Source organism: Pseudopodoces humilis, chromosome 28 (genome assembly GCF_049639895.1).
Source record: "Pseudopodoces humilis isolate 2021_Gansu_Grassland_sample_001 chromosome 28, ASM4963989v1, whole genome shotgun sequence".
In the NCBI taxonomy this organism is placed as follows: domain Eukaryota; kingdom Metazoa; phylum Chordata; class Aves; order Passeriformes; family Paridae; genus Pseudopodoces; species Pseudopodoces humilis.
This window is the reverse complement of record NC_142227.1, coordinates 2704488-2722337: the sequence shown is the minus strand read 5'-3', so window position 1 is coordinate 2722337 and position 17850 is coordinate 2704488. Positions and strand designations below refer to the sequence as shown.

The 17850-nt window shown below is 48.6% G+C and overlaps 1 protein-coding gene across 3 annotated transcripts in view; it reads left to right on the top strand.

The window, feature by feature from the left end:
- Nucleotides 1-6403: 6403 nt before the first annotated feature.
- PTBP1 (polypyrimidine tract binding protein 1) overlaps nucleotides 6404-17850 on the top strand; it is a 28172-nt gene continuing 16725 nt past the window's right edge. For 2 of the 3 annotated variants that reach the window (XM_005531195.3, XM_014259948.2), the window contains exons 1-2: nucleotides 6404-6523; nucleotides 10313-10343. In XM_005531195.3, the coding sequence (XP_005531252.1) occupies nucleotides 6516-6523; nucleotides 10313-10343 (39 nt within the window). In that variant the 5' untranslated portion in view covers nucleotides 6404-6515. The remainder of the gene's footprint in view (nucleotides 6524-10312; nucleotides 10344-17850) is intronic. The other variant, XM_014259949.2, reaches the window with a different exon arrangement.

The window sequence follows — 17850 nt, the reverse complement described above, 5'->3', positions numbered from 1 at the left end:
GGAGCTGCTGTTCCAGTTCCCTCTGAGCTCCACTACAGTGCCACCCTCACTGCTGGGAGAACCAGTACAGCACCACGCTTCAGTAATGGACTGGGAACGCCAGGTTATGGTGTGCTGGGAGATAAGCAGATCCGGGGGGCTGAGTACTCTCCAAATCCTGCACAGCCCCACAGGTTCCAGCTCTGAAAATCGTTGCTAAGCCAGCAAGCCCCCTGGAGAGGCTGATCAGGAAAGTGGCATTATCCTCAAGAGGGTCACAAAATGAAATCATTGTAAGGAAGTGAAGGAGCTTCCCAGGCCATTGCACAGGGAAGCAACAGAATGGTACTTGGGTCTCCCTGCAAACAAGCCCCTGACTAAAGCAAGAAGGAAATGCAGAGCTGGAGCTATGGACAGACAAGAAATGGTGTTTACTTCCCTGCCCTGGGATAGCTGGAGATGTGCTTGGAAGGAGGGTTGTTTGTATAAATAAATGTTCATTCTTGGCAGTGGAATGCAAACTATGCTGAGGGGCTGGAACCAGGCACTCGGAAAAGCTGAGGCCAGAGCAAGGGAGAGACGGAGTCAGGCTGCAGGGAGGAAATTCACATTCATTTTTAGCAACTTGGAGAGGTTCTCAAGCCTGTTTGACATTTTTAATTATGCTGATGCAGAGCCTATTTCAAGGACAAAAATAGTCAGGATTGCACGTTAAACAATTAGGAAATTTCACACCAGCCAGTGAGGAGCAGTGCTGCCTGGGGGTCTGGACTCTGAAACACGGGATCATCTTTCAGCCTTTCTAGACAGACGGAATTTGAATGTCTTGCAGAATCCTCGCCCAGGTCAGGAACTCAGAGCATGGCCCTGTAAACCTCTCCTGATTATATTTTCTGAAAGCGCATAGAAGGCAGGAAAGATGAGCCTGAGCTGCTGCTCTCTTTGTCCAGGCTTTCCTGCAAGGTTTCTGGAAGGGCAGAAAAGCATTCTGCAATGTGGCATCAACTGTGTCAGAATCTGTAACTTTACAGAATCTGCAATTTCTGGTGGAGAGTGAGCTCAGCTCGACGGTGTCACATCACCAAGTCAGGACCTGCTTTCCACGTTCAGACAGTGACCTTTCGTCATGCAACCATTGTGATCTCAGTTTCCCTGTGTATCCATGGAAAAGAGCTTTATCTGTTTACTAAACTAACCTGCTGTTCTTTCTGGAAAATGTGTAAGGACCTGTCCCTACATTTCAGTTCGGGTGTCAGGGGCCACGGCTGTGGCACTGAAGGGCAGGAGTTGTCTGTTTGTGTAGAGCAGAGATGTCAGCCACCCTGCTCTGAGTCCAGCTCAGGAGCTGGCACTGGGCTGGGACAGAGGAATGGAATCGGAACCGGCCTTCTCTTTGAGATAATGGAAAGTCACAGGGAGGTATCCAGCTTTGGGCATGAATAAATCATTACAGGTATGAATTATTCAGAGCTCAGCCCTTCACATGTGCTCCATTCAGACTCCACAGGCAGCATCCCTACTGTTTGGGGGTTTCTTCCCCAACATTCCAGGTCTATGGCAGGCTGATGAGTCCAAGTGTTCAAATAAGATTAAAAGAATAATTTAAAAATCTAGAAGTAAAAAGCTGCTCGAAAGTGCTGTGACACCTCATGCTGGCATTCCAATGGCCAGGCAATGTCTGAGCTCCAAGAGCTGTCCACAAGTTAGTCATAGCATGGGATGGGAATAAGAAGTGGCTCAGGAAATTGGGAGCACAGGTTGGAGGGAAGAACTGGAATCAATACAGGCACAGAATCAATACAGGAACCAACCCAGCCTTCTGATAGCTTGTGTCTAATACAAACACAGGTATTATCTGGATTTCTCAAATGACAATAAGCAACCTTGGTAGCACTTAGGGGATAAATCAAAATTTCTGGCTTTGATCTGTGCTATGAGATCAGTGGCTTTGCCTACTGGTTTTAAAATCTTGTTTATTATGAGCTGAAATGGGTTGAATGAAGAGAAGATCTGGTTTGCAGTGACTGGAAGGATGGCACTGTTATAACTGGTTAGAGTGATCACTGTTAGAGTGATGAATTTAATGTCAGAGTCCAAATCATGAGCCCTGGATCCCGGAGAGCAAGGGCAGCCATGAGCTGCAAGTGCTGCTAGGTGATTTCTGGGGAAGAGCAGCTATGGGATGAATTGAAGGAGGAATAATCAGACCATAGATTAATCAAATCACAGATTCATCAAACCATAACCTAATCTTCACCACTCCAACCCTGACTAGGAGGGGAAAAAAGTCCTGCGTTGAACAGCCAGGAAATGGCTGGTTCGTCCCGCGCAGGAAATGAGTCACCCCAGAGCATCGGGAGGAGCCGTGGGGACAGGGAAGTGCTGAAATAACATGGACGGGGAACAGCAGAAATACAGAGAAGTCTCTTGCATCGTGGATTAAAAAGAAGGAAATATGTAAAATGTGAGCTTTTGTGATTCTACTTCAAATCTGAAGTTCATGAAGGTGCTTGCAGCATGAAATACCCACGGCTGGAAAAGGGGGACTCAGGGTGTGCAGTGGCAACAAAAACCATGCCCAGGTGCAGCTCTCCTGTCTTGCAGAGTGTTTCTCACCTGCTCAGCTCTGGCCCTGCACAGGTCTCACATTGCTGTGGTGGCAGAGCTGTCACAGACACCCTGCTCAGGGAGCCCATACACAGCTCAGGAATCACAGAATCATGGAGTCGTTCCCCCTTGTCCAGGCCCTTGTAAAAAAATCAGTCTCCAAGAACACTTCTTTTTATTACTGACAGCACATGAAGCTTAATTCCAAAGCCATTTATTTATCAACTACCAGTCAGAACACTCTTTGATAGTACTCCATGCTGCCAAACCCTCGTGGATCAATGGAAGAAACACTCCCCTCATTCATGTTGTGTCCTGCTCAGAAAGCCACGTGTGTGCAGGTATGAGCTGCACACTACTCTCCCAGATGCTGGAACTAACACAACCAGCTCTCCCACCCCTCCTCCTCCAACTACCCCAGCTGCAGAGGCACTTTGAGTCCTTCTCCTGCTCCCTCCTCTCAGGCACGAGGAGGGGAGGCTGTGGGTCAGAGCCAGACATGCTGGACTGACAAACTCTGCAGGGATTCTGCTCTGCTCTGCTCCTGCTCCGCCTGCTCTGCACTAACCATTCCCAGAGTGGTGATGTGGCATCGTGAACGATGCACAGAAGAATGTTCTGGCACTGTGAGATACTGCTGAAAGCTGCCAATACGCTTTGAAATAAAAAAAAAATCAAAATCTCAGCCACCGTGTTCACTGAGATGAATTGAAAATAACTAAAAGCTACAGAGAGAAGCAGGATTGGAGACACCCCCTGCTCCATGGCTTTTTTGGGATTCAGTGGTAGCACAGTTATCCGTGAGAGTTCCCTGGTTTATGGCCTTGCTGGGAATAATGGGGCAGGAGAGGAACTTCCAGGAAAACAATTGTCATTGGCAGCAGTATCCAGCACACACCACCGTGCCCATGGGTTTGGGTTTGGTTCATGAACTGAGCCCCTGTTTAGGAGCATTCTGGTTTTCAAACTGCTTGCAGAAACACTGTGTGGAAGAGGAAGGAGAAGGGGAAGAGTTTTGCCAGTTTGCGAAGGACAAGGTTGCAAAGAGAAGCGTCCATGACCCCACACAGGCTGTGGAGCTGTGTAACAATACAAAAGGAACAGGCAGGAAAGGGTCGGTTTTGTTTCAGAGTTTTTCTTTGCTGCTGGTGAGCTAAATGCCAAGAGATAACACATGCAGGAAGGGCTCAAAAAGGGAATAAGCTGGGTGTGCCCCAGAGCCCTTCCTGGCCAGAGGAACCACAGCCAGAACCAGGGTGGGACGTGGGACGCTGCTGTAGGATCGTACAAAAGAAGCTGATTCATTTTTTTCCCTTTGCCCTCCTCTTTTTTTTTTTTTTTTTTTTTTTATGGTCATTTTCATCTGGGCTTGTTTTTCAAAACAAACACAAGGACACACAGGGGCTGGTCCTGCTCCCTGCTGTGCTTTCATATCAAGTGTAATCTTGTTCTTAAAAGCATTTTCCCCTTTGGCCCAGAGAAAACCACAACAATATCACTGGTCACTTGCAGTCCCTTAGTACCTGAGCAGATGCTGTCTAAAAAACTCTGTTCCTATTGCAGGAAAATGGCTGATAAAATGTTGCACAATCATCATTTCTGCAAGAACTGTGGAAAATCAGGTTAAACTTGCACAAATGTTAAAAAGCCTTTTAAGTCAGACCAGACCTGCAAGGGAAAGGCCTTTGGAAATCAAGAACCCTGTGGTGGCATTTACCTGTTTGCTCTGCCAAAGATACCTGAAAAGCATGTGGAATACCTGCACATGCCATAAACTCATCTCAGCAGCTACTAGAAAACCAAACCCTGTCCTGGCCTGTGATCGGTGACAAGTGTTAATGAATGTTTGCAGTCTTTGTGGGGTGTTCAGGGTACTCTTCCTTAGGGTACAGAAATACTCCATATAGAGAAAAAAAAAGGGATTCTGTCTCCACAGCATCCTCTACCATCAAGGGATTCCTTTCTTACAGAAGAAACACCTCCATGGGAAATTCACCTTAAACCAGGCACAGTCAAAGGGAACACAGGGAGCTTTGTGTTGGCAGCTAAATTCCTGCTCTCTTTGATCACATCACTTTATCTCCCTGGCTCTCAGCTACAGTGGATCCATAATCCCATCATTTTCCCATTCTTTGCCTCCAGTTGTAAATCTGAGGCAGCAGCTGAGCCTTTCATATGCAGGAGCCAGTAAATAACTGTTTGTGGTTTCAGATAGGTTTAGTTGCCTTCAGCAATAGGTCAGAACACACTTTTCTTCCGTTTTAAACTCCACAGGGGCCAAACTGGAAGCCAAGTAACCCAAAGATTTGGGAATCAGAGTTCCCAGCTCCTGGAAAGATCCAAGGCCAAGGGAAGCTCTGGCATTTCACGGAGGGTGACAAAAGTCAGCTGGGTGATGTCTGATCCTGGCCACTGAAACCTCTGAGCACTGCCCCGATGAGAAATGAGGGCTCCAGCCAGAGAACCTGGCACAGTAACACGGGTTTGGGAGAAAATAGACCACTTCACTTCTACCTTTTCTCTTCCCTACTCACATGTCAAGTGTGCACTCAAGAGAGACACGAGAATGCAAAATGCATGTCTGTACCTGCCAGAGTTACCTGACACAATGCAGAAACACTGCCCAGGGAAAACACTCCAAATTTCATCTGCACTCTTATTTTTAAAACAATTTTCTGAGCCCTCACATACACGGCCAAGGTGTTGGTGTTTTACAAGTTATCAGTGGCAGAGGCACTTTGGTAGAACTGCCAAATACATTGACAGAAAAGCCCTGGGTGGGAGGGCTGGCAGGGCAGAGGAGCCTAGCTGAGAGCAGAAATTAGCAAGAAACTGACCAACTAATCCCCTTCCCAGTGAGCAAATACTCGCTGTTTCATCCATGAGTGTTTCATCCATGGCAGCAGTGGCTCCATGGAGCAGTGGTGGGGAGGATCCAGCTCTGCCCGAGGGTCAGGGATGGGGACAGACCCCCACTCTTGCCCTGGTCACCCTGCGGGAGCCACAGAAAGATCTTACACAAAGCCACCACAGTCGCTTGAAATTCACTAGAGGTGGCCCAGCACTTGCAAAGCAAATCTTCCATAGTCTTGCCAAGCCCCAAATCCCTGGAATATACATGAATCCCCGCAGAAGTGTGGCCTACAGGCAACGATCAACATTAAGAGTGAGACAAGCCGATCTAATTCCACAGTGAAGTGCCCCTGATGGGCCACAGAGCTGGGCTGGACAGCAAAGGGTCACAACGGTACCTGAGCCACAGGCCGGCAAGTACGTTTAACGTCTTACCTCTCTCTCACCTCTGGTAATCTTTATCCTTAAGACACTAATTGCGATTACACACACTCCATCCTATACTTTAAGCAAGCCCCTCGGCCCTGTGCGAACCACGAGGGGCAGAGCGGGCGGACGCTCCTCACCCGGGATGGCGGCGGCGCGCGGCTTCCCTGCCCGCCCCCAACATGGCGGCGGGGCCGAGCCGCCCCCGCGGCCCCGGGCAGCACAACGTGCACGCGGAGGGACCCCCTTGCCCGTACCCAAGATGGCGCCCAGCGCCGTGCCTCCGGATGCCCTGCCCCCAATCAAGATGGCGGCTCTGGGTGTCATCCCGACCCCCTTCCCGCTCTGAAGATGGCTCCTCCCCGCCACCTCCCTCCGCCTACCGAATGGCGCCGCGCACCGGCGACTCGCCCCGCCCCTTACCCCGCGCGCGGCCAATCGGCTTCGCGCGGGGAGCCAGGGCGCCAACCCCGGGAGGCGGGCGGTCCCGCCCTCCCGTCAGTGTGACAGCTCCGCCAACCAATGGAGCACTGGCGCGGGCGAGGCGGGCCGGGCGGCGCCGCCATTTTGTGAGTCTATAACACGGAGCGGTCTCGCTCGTCCCGCTATTGCGGCGCCTCCACTCCGCTCCCGGGTCGTCTCCGTGTGCAATGGACGGGTGAGTCCCGCCCGGCGCCGCTCCGGGGCCGCGAGCAGCGCTGCCGGACCCCTCCCGTGGTGCGGGGGCTCCCGGGTCGAGGACCCTCGCCGGGGGCTGGGACGATACCTATGGGGGGCCCACGGGCGCGGCCGCGGCTGGCGAGGGGGGTCGTCTCGTGTGGGGCCCGCCTCCCCCCCCTTTCCCGGACCCCTTCCCGCGGGCGGCGGGGGAAGCAGGAGCGGGCCCAGTGCGCCGCCTCGTGCGATCCGGCCCCGCGTGTGCTCCGAGCGCACCGCCGGTCCCGGCCGAGGGGAGCTCCGGGACTGCCGGCCTGGGGGGGCTCACGGGGCCCAGGCGGGGGGCGGCGGTCCGGGAGCGCCGCGGGGGCGGGTGGGGGGCCCGGGCGCGGCTCCGCGGGGGCGGGGCGGGCGCACCTGGCGGGGCGGCGGGTGATTCACGGCCGCGCTCCCTCCCATTGTCTGGCGCTTCCCCGGGGGGGGGGGGGTCTCGCTGGGTTCCTTTTGTGACCGGTTTTCGCTCGCCCAAGTTTCGCAGGCGGGAGGAGGGCGGGCAGGGCTCCATCGCCGCCTCACCTGAGCGCCGCAGGTACAGCTGCGGGCGCGGCCCCGCTCTCGTTGTCCCGCGCAACTCCGGAAAAGAAAACTTCTCTCCGCACGCTCGGACTCGGGGAGTTTCCAGAGCACAACTTTTATCTTGGTCATCGTCGATTCCTCTTTAACCACCGCCCGCCAGGGCCTCTCTGTGGCAGAGTTCGTTCTAAAGCGGGTGTTTTATCAGGGGATCTCTCTCGAAAACGAGTCCCTCTGTGCTTCTTTTCTCCTGTTTGGCGTGGGTTTTTTTTTTTTAGTGATGTGGTTTTTTGTTTCTTCTAGCGCGCAGTAGTTAAAATATTTCTAAAGGCCTCCGAGTAAGCAGTTTGTTTTCTCAGAGCCGTAAGTACGGGAAGCCCAAATTAGAGCCTTCTCGCTTTCTGCCTCAGAACACTAGTCTGGGCGTAGTCACATGTCTGGGCTTTTTTACACGCTGAAAAGGTGGCGTCTCGGTGTTGTTTTCATCCTAAAACCCATAAAAATCCCTAAATCTTAACAATTTTTTCAGTCCAGTATCGTTCTGCTGCTTTTAACCAGTTGCTCATCGTGTTGAATGATATTATTAAAAGAAAACCAATACAAAACAACAAACCAAATAAATTCTTAGCACATGAGATCACACATTCTAGTGGCAAAAATCGGTTTGTTATCAGCTGTGGTTCCAGAGAAGGCGGATGTTCCGTGCATGTTAAAGTAGTTGCTATTTGAATGTAGAAGTTGTAACACACGAGACTCAATTACCCTTCATCTCTTGGAGGTCCCTGTGCAGGATCCCTTAGCCCCGTGAAAGTGTATCCTGTCTCCTGCTGAAACTTTAAAAGCTGCTTCAGAAAATGGTTTTAGGTTCTTGCCGAGTTGGCAGCAAGTGTACCCTGGCTCCAGGCTGCTCCCATCTCCTTCTCCCAAAAATGATCCTGAGCTGTGCTCAAATGATCCCCTTTGAATAAGTTGCTTTGTTAAAACATGTGAGGAGTCTGTGTGGGCAATCCTGCTTTGGAAAATGACCTGGAGGTTTTACTGGTGCTGCTTAATTTTTCCTCTTATTGCATAGGAATTATCCCATTTTTCCATGGGAAAAATAATTTTTATGAAGGGCTTTATTGCCTCTTCTTTTGAAACTGGGAAAAGTTTTAATCCCCTCCTGAAGGCTGATGTGCAGGACAGGAGAAGGAGGTTTGGGATGATTTACTGAGGGGTTGTGTGAACTGGAAATACATTGCACATTTCTTGAATAAAAATTCTGAAATGCGGTTGAAGCTTGTTTCCTGTGAAATATGTTGTCAAATGGGCTACAACAATATCCCAGGAATCGATAGTTCTTGGCAAATAAAATGTCTCTTCCTGTTGGATACTTCTAAATGCCATCCCCAGCTAAGGCACTTTATGTAAAACATTTCCTGTGTGAGAGGCCCACAGGAGGAACAGGAAGTGGGAGAAACTGCTCTGGGGTAAGTTCAAGAGTTTGGGAAATGTGGGGCATTCCCTGTTCTTATTGTGCTTTGTTGGCAGTAGTTTTTTTTAAGGTTCTGGAAATGCCTGGATTAGTGTTTATGTGTTAGCTGTGGAATGCGCTCTGTGTTTAGGGATGCTGGTTCCTTGAACTGCTCCATGCAGCTGGGTTTCATTAGTTCATTAGAGCTGACCATCGAGTACAGCCAGCCCATCCGGCCGGCGGGTGACCAGCGCCAGGCCCGCAGAGCGGTGTCACACGCGGCCTTCTCCCAGGACTTCCCTGGAAAATATGGAACTATGGCGTGGCTTCCCGCAGCAGCCGTTGGACAGGGCTGTGGCTCCAGCTGCAGAGTGCTGGGTTATGATGACACGGCAGGTTGGGGGGAAGAGGAAGTGCGAGGAGCTGAGCTGGCTCGTGCTGGAGCTGCGGTTTGCTTCTGGAGCTGGGGACACTCAAGTCACTGGGGCCTCTCAAGTGGTCTAACAAGATCAGACACAACTTTGGTGCAAGTTATGAATTGTTGCAGGAGGGGAGGCAAGCAGGAACTAGTAAATGCAAGTTTTTTCACATTAAATCACCATGTAGAATTGTTCTTGAGTACTTCAGGTTTCTTACTGCTGGTTCAATAAGGACTGCCCTACCTGCTGTGTGTCCCCTTGCCCTGTGGAGCTGCTGCAGGTCGGTCAGCTGGCCACTGCTGCATCCTGTGCTCTGAAATTACAGGCAGCTCTTTGAGAGGAGCTGAACCAGGCAGGGCTGTATCCATGGCAGTCCAAAGGGGTAGTTTCTGTTCTCTGTTTTGTGTTGCTGCTTTACAGGGAGTTGGAATTTATTACTAAAAAATCACCAGTGCAAGGGTATAACTGAATTCTTAAACTGTCTGGAGTGCTCCCATGAAACAGTAACATGGAGGTGCTCTAAGGCTCTGGGAGATCACCCAGGCCTAACATGCAAGGCTGTAGGCAAGTCATTCTGACTGCATTGGTGTACATTGCTGTAAGGAGGTGTGTGTTGTGGTGTAGAGTTCAGTGACCTGGTGTGGGTCACTTAAAGTACAACTGGTGCTACTTTTCATCTTAGTTAATCAGGAAGTCTTCATTTTAGGAGGTTTAAGTGTCTAAGATTGAGTTGAATAACTACTTTTTTGTAGAATTGATAGAGAAATCCTATGTAGGGCATATTCTAGGCTGGGATTGCCTGGACCTCTGGGCACTCTGCTGGTCTGGCCCTGCTCTGGCAGTGCTGGCTTGGCTTGAGGGCTGCTGTGAGCCCTGGCTCCTGCTCTGCTGGGACACAGCTGGGCTCTGGCCCTGGGACCACTGGAGCTCTGGTGTTGGTCTCTTCGGCCGTTCTAGAGCCTGGCAGGGGCTCTGTGGGTGTTGGGGGCAGGAAACTCAGAAGGGGATGTTGGTGACCAAGCTGACTCGTGATGCTTTTCCGCTTGGTGTGGTCAGAGTCGAGGTCACATCGCTGGACTGGGGGGGTTCACCCCCACCCCATGCCCTTGCAGGAGGAGCAGGTGCTGCCGTAGGGAGTGGGAGAGCTGCAGTTCTCTGGCACTGTTGGGTCTTGGGTCTCCACCATCACCATCTAATAATTTTTCTTTGTATAAACTGTCCTTGGCTCACCTGCAAAGACAACTGTGCACTTTGACTTGCTTTTTTCTTACTACTGTAAACTATGCTGGATTTTTGTGGCAAACCTATCTAACTTTTTTAATCCTTTTCTTTCTTTTTTCTACAGCATTGTCCAAGATATAACAGTTGGTACAAAGGTAGGCACTTCTCACTTTTTCTCTCTTTTTACACTGCTCAGCATCTGACCTAGTTTTAGCCTCACCAAATGTAGATCTTCAGCTCTAAAGGGTTATTTCTGGTACCATGTAAATTGGTTTTAACCAGAAGGTAATTCAATTTCATGTACATTTAAAACTTATAATATGGCTCAGCATTTAGTTCTTGTCATTTAGGCATTGATGATCAACTTTATTGCATTTAGGAACAGCCCTTTCCCCTGCTAAAATGTCAAGCCATGCTTGTTAACTTGTGTGCTAGACAATGCTTCTCCATGAAGAAACCGGTCCTTTTCCTTTGGAGAACTCCATTTCCTTTGTTTGTGTGAATTCCTGCTCAGTTATATGTCAAAATTACCTCTGCCACAAAAGGGAGGGTTTAGCAGCAGATTTTTATCTCCTGTGAGTACAGCAAATATGACCTTTGCCCTTCTAGTCTCAGGTTTGGAAAGTGCAGCTTTAGCCCTAAACTCAGAGCGCTGACAGGAGGCTCCTTATCGGCCGCGGGTGGTAACAGGCGTCACGTTCACAGGATCAACACTGGTGCCGTGAAACGCCAAACTGGAATGTGCAGGACAGAGTGGGCCTGGAGGGTTAGGGTTTGATTTAGTCAGTGTTGTAACTCTGGGGTCAGGACTGCAGTGAACTCAACCCTGTGTGTGTTGGCCATTGGCGTTGTGGCCGAGTGGCACATGAGGAGGCAGTGACCAAGAGCTGCCAGGGACTGAGAGCCACAAGTGGCCACTTGGAAGTGCCAGGGAAGTGATGCTACGGGATGGGACTGAGGTGGAACAGAGTTGGTGTGCTGGGAGCACCAGCAACCCTACAGAATGGGGTAGGAGCATCACACAGAAAGTGCTGTTGAGCAGCAGAGCTTTGTGTTGGAAGTACAGAATGAGCTATGTTAAGCACAGACCGCCTGGCACTGTTTTAGGGGTCTGAAGGGGCTCTGAGTGCTGTGGGGGAAAGGTTACTCCTACTTTTCCTCCTGCTGGAATCTCAAATTTAAATTAATGATAGCGTCTGGTTCAGGTAGAAATGCTGCCTGCTGCAAGGAGCTCAGTTTGCCATCGGATTCAAGGAGGAGAGGCTTAAGCCTGGACAATAAGGTTAGTTAATAGTTCATAGCCATTATGAAAGGTGGACCAAGGCATCCTTAGAGCAGTTTGATACATCATCTGCTGGGAAACTGGTTAATGTTGGTTAAGGTTCCCTGGTTTTTAACAATGTGTAATTTATAACTTTTAAGTGGTTTTACAACTAAACCAGGAAGCTTCTGAAACTGTAGTTGTAGACCTCAGCGAAGTTTGGAGTTTGGGGTGTGGGATTGCCTGCCTCATTGCTCTCATCTGGGGGGATTCCAAACGTTGGTTCCAGTCAGATGAGGTCTGGGAGCAATCCCCTCTGGTGCCTTCACCTCTGGCATGGGACAGCATTGTATCCATTGTGCTGGTTGGACAGCAGGTAGGGAGTGGTGAAACTAAATTGTGCATGGAACATGAGGTTTCTTGTTAAGTCAGATGAGGCAGGTTTAAAGAAAGTCGAATCTAAATTTAAAGAGTGGCAGAAGCAGGCTGGAAAGCTGAATCATCTTGGTAAAGGTAAGCTTTCAACTGATTTTTGCTGAAGCCATGTTATCTGATTGTGTTTAAGTAAGTCGTTGAATATGCAGGCATAGCTTTTGTAACAGAATTCCCTTTGTTAGTGCTTGGGTGTAACATGTAGTGGGTTTCTATAGGTAAATTGGAGTCTGTGCATATCTGAGAGCAAGGTGAAGCTTCTCCTGTTCTCCCATCCTCTGCCTGGGTAGGGCACATCAGCTTCCCCTGCTCCCAGGATCCAGCACAGTCCGAGGTTTCCATTCTGTCACTGTGCTCATGAGAGCTTCCTGGCTGAACTACCAAATCACCAATGGGGATCTGAGCTGGAAAACTGTTTTTAATCTGAGGTGTAAATTTACTCATACCTCATGTGTACGTGCACAGAAAGTAGAAATTTGTCAGGAAAGAAAATCTGTCAGCTCCTGACATGCTACTGAGCCCTCAGTAACCTTGTCCATGATCTGATACTGTCACTGGAATGTCCCAAAGCTGGCTCAGACAAGTAGGAAAAGTGCCTGTGACTCAAGCCACTGCTGAGCATGGTGTCACAGCAAACTCCCAGTGGCCTCTTGATGTCTTCATGCTGAGCTTAACTTGGAAGTTGAGGACTTTATCAAAGTCAGGTTTTTCAGTTTGCTCAACATTATTGCTTTAAAGGGCAGGCTGCTGGTGTATTTTTTTTATTTTCTCACATCCTTAATTTACATATCAAGAGTATTTACACCCACTTATTAATTTTTCTGAGGTCTTAATTAAATTTAATTTCTTTAACTTAAAAAGGCCCCAGGTGTTCCAGTGGCTTGCTCTTGTAAGCACTGTACTGCCCAATGGTCTTGTTTTTAATCAGGTGTAATTGTAGTAGCCATTCCAGACTCCTCAGTTTAAAGTGTGTGGATTTGTTTAGGAAGCTCATTGCCCATTCTGGTGTTGGGGGTTCCTGATGCACAGCTTTCTGGAATGTCTTGCAGATCAGAAATACATGATCTAAGACTTACTTCTTCCAGTAATTTCACTGCTGTCTGAAAAGGAAGAATGTATGGTCCTAAGATGGAGGCATGGTGTTTGAGCTCTGAGGTGCTCTTTGACCCTGCAGTTGCCTCTTGCAAGTAGTCTGATCAAGGTCTCACTCTGTTTTGTCTCCTTGCCCTTTGTTTAATTTCCCTTCATATCACTGTTCCTTCACACTCTGAGCAGGACTAGAGAGAGGATGAACTGTGACACGTCACTGTTCTTTAAGTGAAATTGCATTTTGGTGATTGGAAAGGTCTCAAAATAGTTTAGGTGCTGAATAATCCCATAGTTTCTTGGCTAAGTCAAGCTCTGCTTGAAAGATTTCTCTTCCAGAAACCAAAAGCGCAGTTGTGTGGCGTTTGAGAAGTTAATTTTTAAAACAGGCTTTGCTGGAGTGTGATACAGGCTGACTGCATCGAAGTGATTTGTGGTGAATCCAGGACCTTTGCCATGGGAACAGTAATTATGGCTTCAGGCAGTGGGCCAAGAATGTTGTGAGGAAATTCCAGTCCCCTCCTATGGCTTTAGTTAGAGGCTGCAACAAGCTGGCTCTTGTGGCCTCCCCATCAGGCCTGAGCACACATGGGAACCACATGTTGGTGGCGGGGGACAGGGATGGCAGTGGCTGTTGGGTGGCATCAGGTCACCTGGGTGTGCCAAACAACTGAGAGTGCTGCATGCTGCTTTATGCACCTGGGTCTTCAAGTCATATATCTGTTAATAAAATTATTTTAGAATATACTGGATTTAAACCTCAGGCCTGCTTTGACTTCAACCTGTGATGATTAAAAAAAAAATAGGAGAATATTTAATACATATGAACTCACTCAACTGCACATTTTTAAGCTGTAGGGATGGACTCTGGTCTCTGACATCTGCTTCAGGTACAGACTGGAAAATGCAGGTGTACCAGTACCACATTTGTTGTCCTCTCACACCAGCAAGAAGAGGAACTGTTATTTAATTACACATTCCCCATGGCTCTGGTACAACTCTTTTAAGTTTCCTGTGAGCACATTGAACGTTGTGCTCAGCTGGGCCAGTGTTTGAGCCATCCCATTTGTGGTGCTGCCTCTGCACAGCCACAGTTCAGGCACAGTTGTGCTGCCTGGAGAGTTCCTGCTAAACCCGTGTGTTCCACTGACCCCCTGACAGATGGGGCAGAAATGTCCTTGCGTGAGTTCTGTATTCCTGGGGTGACTCATCCAGCACTATTTCTCCCTGATAGGATTTCTGTTGAGCTTAGCCAGGGCTTCTCTGCTCCATGGCAATGACTTGAAAACTCAAGGCTGACGAGTAGTTAAGTTTCAGCTTGGGAGCGGTGGATCATAAAGCCTGGGCGTGTGCTGCCCTGTGAGCCAGCATGACTGCATTGCTGCAGCACTTGGAGTTTAGGAATTTTGGGCTATTTAAACTGGCCACACCTTTTATTTGCTCAAAGGGCAGGTTTGTTTCACAGGGTGTCTCCATAGTAGCAAAGACTGAGAAAGAAAGTTAGGAGGGGCTGATGGATGAGTGGGTTGAGGCTTTGCTGTGAGGCTGGTGTGTGCTCGAGCTCACAGCTCACTGCCAAAGCACACGGGGTGAGCAGGTGTAGCACTAGAGGGTCTGTCAGCTTTTGGGAACTCCAGGGCCTGTCTGCAGCCTCTAGAAGCAGTGCTGGCACTTGTAGCAGTACTATGGAGGAAACTCCCAGGCTCTGACCATCTCAGCCAGCTTCAAAGGGGCTGGGGGTGTGTGTATGCCCAGTGTGCCATTTGGGGATCCCAGTGGGGAGCTTGCCATTGGCTGCTTTGTAGGGATATCAACCTCAATCTTGTCCAGGCAAGAGGGAGGCTGTGACAGTTTTAAAAGCCTGAAGTGGCAGGGGACTTGTGTTGGCTGAGCAGAGCATGGCTTGAAAATAAGTGTCCCCTGTGCCTGCTGGATAGGCTGATTCCTCTGCCACAGATCCACTGTGTCCATGAAATATACTGGCTGCTGGGGTGGACCTAATTTGATAATTGCTATATGTGTTCTTGTGTTTGAATTGGTACATCGTCCATGAGCAATCTGATGGACTGTATTGATCCCAACTGCTTTGGTTCTTATCAAATGATGAATTGTGTGTCCAGTGCGTGAGTGACACCGAAGTGGGGGCAGTGTCACACTGTGGAATCTTGAAGTTGCTTTGTGTTGGCCTTAACTTCCTAGCTTCCTGGAGAAGGAAAATCCTGTTGGGGATGCAGGTGTGTGTGTTCTTCAGAAGTGTTTCACAAAAAAAGTTGACTCATAGTTTGTTTGTGACCCAAATTGGAATGTTTTTCACACTGCTTTAAGTGACTAAAGAGTGCTGGAGGCAGAAGAGGGGAATAAAGGAGAAACATAAGTGAGCTATGCTGGACATGAGTCTTTGGTGGAAGGCGAGGAAAACTGGCATCCTTCCTAGTAGTTTATATTTAGTTCCATTCTTGAATCTAGAATCTCTCAGCAAAAAATGCTGGAATGTAACATGAGTGTGATGATGATGTCATCAGGCTGGATTTCTCTTAATAGTTTCTTCATAGAGATTTGAGCTGTGAACTGAAGGATCAGAGCATTCCTTCGTCCCTTTGGGACTGACCTTGGATAGGCCCCGATGAGCCACTTGCTCCTCCTGTGCTCAGAGGCATTTTCTTGCCTCTTTGATCAGAGCGGAGGGGTTTTGTGAGCTCAGTGGTCTGAGTCATTGTTTTGAAAATAATTACAGTGGTCTTCATTGGCTCTACAGTATTTTTCCAAATGTAGGGAAAGTGAAGAACAACGATGCCCATGTGCTCTGGCTTCTTGCAGGACATATTTCCTTTGTTTTCTTTTCAGAATGAATTTCCAGATGCTGCTGTTCCCTGCTTTGCTTTCTGTAAATCCCTGTTAGCTGATGGTCTGCTTGCCTCCAAAATCCACCTTTTCCCTCTCAAAGTACTGCTATCCCAAGTCTGTCAGAGCAGTGTAAGGTGCTCCATATCCAGAGACAATCCTGTTGTTCTGTAGGGTTTCCTCAGTGAGACATGGAGAGAAACAGTTTTTTGTAGATCTTGAGCTTGACCAACCTGTGTCTTCTGGCCTTTTTGGTCATTGTCCCCTTCCTTCCCACATGCTCTTTTTGCCTTTGTTTTAATTTTGCTTTCTGCCTGAAAGTTGATTAATATCTTGTGTTTGACTTGAAATTAATATTTTTATGGTGGTTTAGTTTGTGTTTGTTTCTAGCCTTTTGCACAGGCAGGATGCAGTTGACTTACTGTAATCCATTTAAAGTAAGTGCTGGATCTTAAGTAGATAAAGGATTATATAGGGCAGCTGGGAATTTCTGTAGCACTTCTAGGTGTGCTGATAGAAGCTGAGACAATCTCTGGCCTCATTCCAAAGTATTGTAAGCCAGGTAAAATCCTGCTGGCAGTGAGGCAGTATGTAGTGTATGTGAATGAGCTGTTGCTTTTTAAGCTCTGAAAGCCTGGACAGAGTAAAAATTCTTAATCTTTACTTGTTAAAACTTTAAGGCAAGGCTTAGAGTTTGGGGCGTGGTCAAAAATACAACTGGGGGAGATATGAAATGTTAAGCTGTACCTTGCAGCAGCCTGCCTCTCCCTGAGTCTGAAAAGAGAATGAGGGAATTGTTGGCAGCAGGGCTGCCTGGAGAACGGTGTGTGGTGAAATTAGTGCAGCTTGGGCAAGGGACCTTTTGTAGCCAGGAGCATCAGGCCAGAAGAGGCTGCTGGCATGGAAACTCATCCCAGTGGGGTTTCCCTGGTGCCATTGTGCTGCTGACTGGGGATTTGGGTGGTGGAAACAGCCCTACCCTGCTCTAGGTAGAATCTGTCTAACTCCAGAAGTGGCAGTTGTTTTCAGTCAACAGAGGAAGAGGATATTTGTTAGCTCAGATGAGGAATTTGATGTGCTGCAAGCGCACTGTGGCTTCTGTTAATCTCATCGTAAAAATACCAGCTGTGAAAGAATGGCTGAGCAGAAATGTCAGTGTAATTAATGCCTCTGAGAGCATTAGGAACTGGGGGTTGGAGAACTATGTCTTGAAATGTAGCTGGGTGGATATGGGTGAGCACCAAGCACCCCCACAGCCCTTACCTGGGTTTGTTCCATTTTAAACCTAAATTAAATTATATAAACTTCAGAATCAGTAACTTCTCTACTGTCTTTCCCAGTATAATTCAAAATACCCAGTGGGTGCGTTGTTGGTGAGAAACTCTCCTAAACCTGTTCAACCAACCAGTCTTGCTTTGGTTCCTCTGCCTCTACTGAACTGGGTACTTGGTATGAAACATTTGAATTTATACCATGGTTTTAAAGAAACTCTTTAGTGTTTCTAACATATACAGAAAGGAGTGTGGAGAGAGACTGGTGATCCCTGCAGTGTAACGGCAGAGAGCTGATGGAGGCTTCTGAGTGCTCGTTACTGTGGGCATGGTCATAGAGAACTGGGTTTCACTTTGCCTAGTTCCAAAAAAGCAACTATTTCCTGCAGTTATCCGATATCAACTCCAACAGGAACAGAGGAAGAACACCCATCAATGAAAAATCATGGTTCATGCAGCCTCCTTGTGCTGGGGACTGGCCTGTGCAGCATGGGCATGGCAGCATGGAGTGACCACTGAGGCTCCTTGGGGCACTGGGTCTGCTCCTCTTGCACTTCAGCAGCTGCTCCTGCACTGGGTGATGTGGGGGATGACTTTGCTGTGACTGCACAGCCCTACATGTACTGTCTGTAAACTTCCTTTTATTCTTATTTCCAAAGACTTTGGAATAACTGCCCTTTTCCAACCATGGCAGTGTTCCCTCCTCGTTTGCATGTACTTCCAGCTGGGAAGCTTACAAATTGACTGCTGCTGCTTTTGATGTTGAACAAT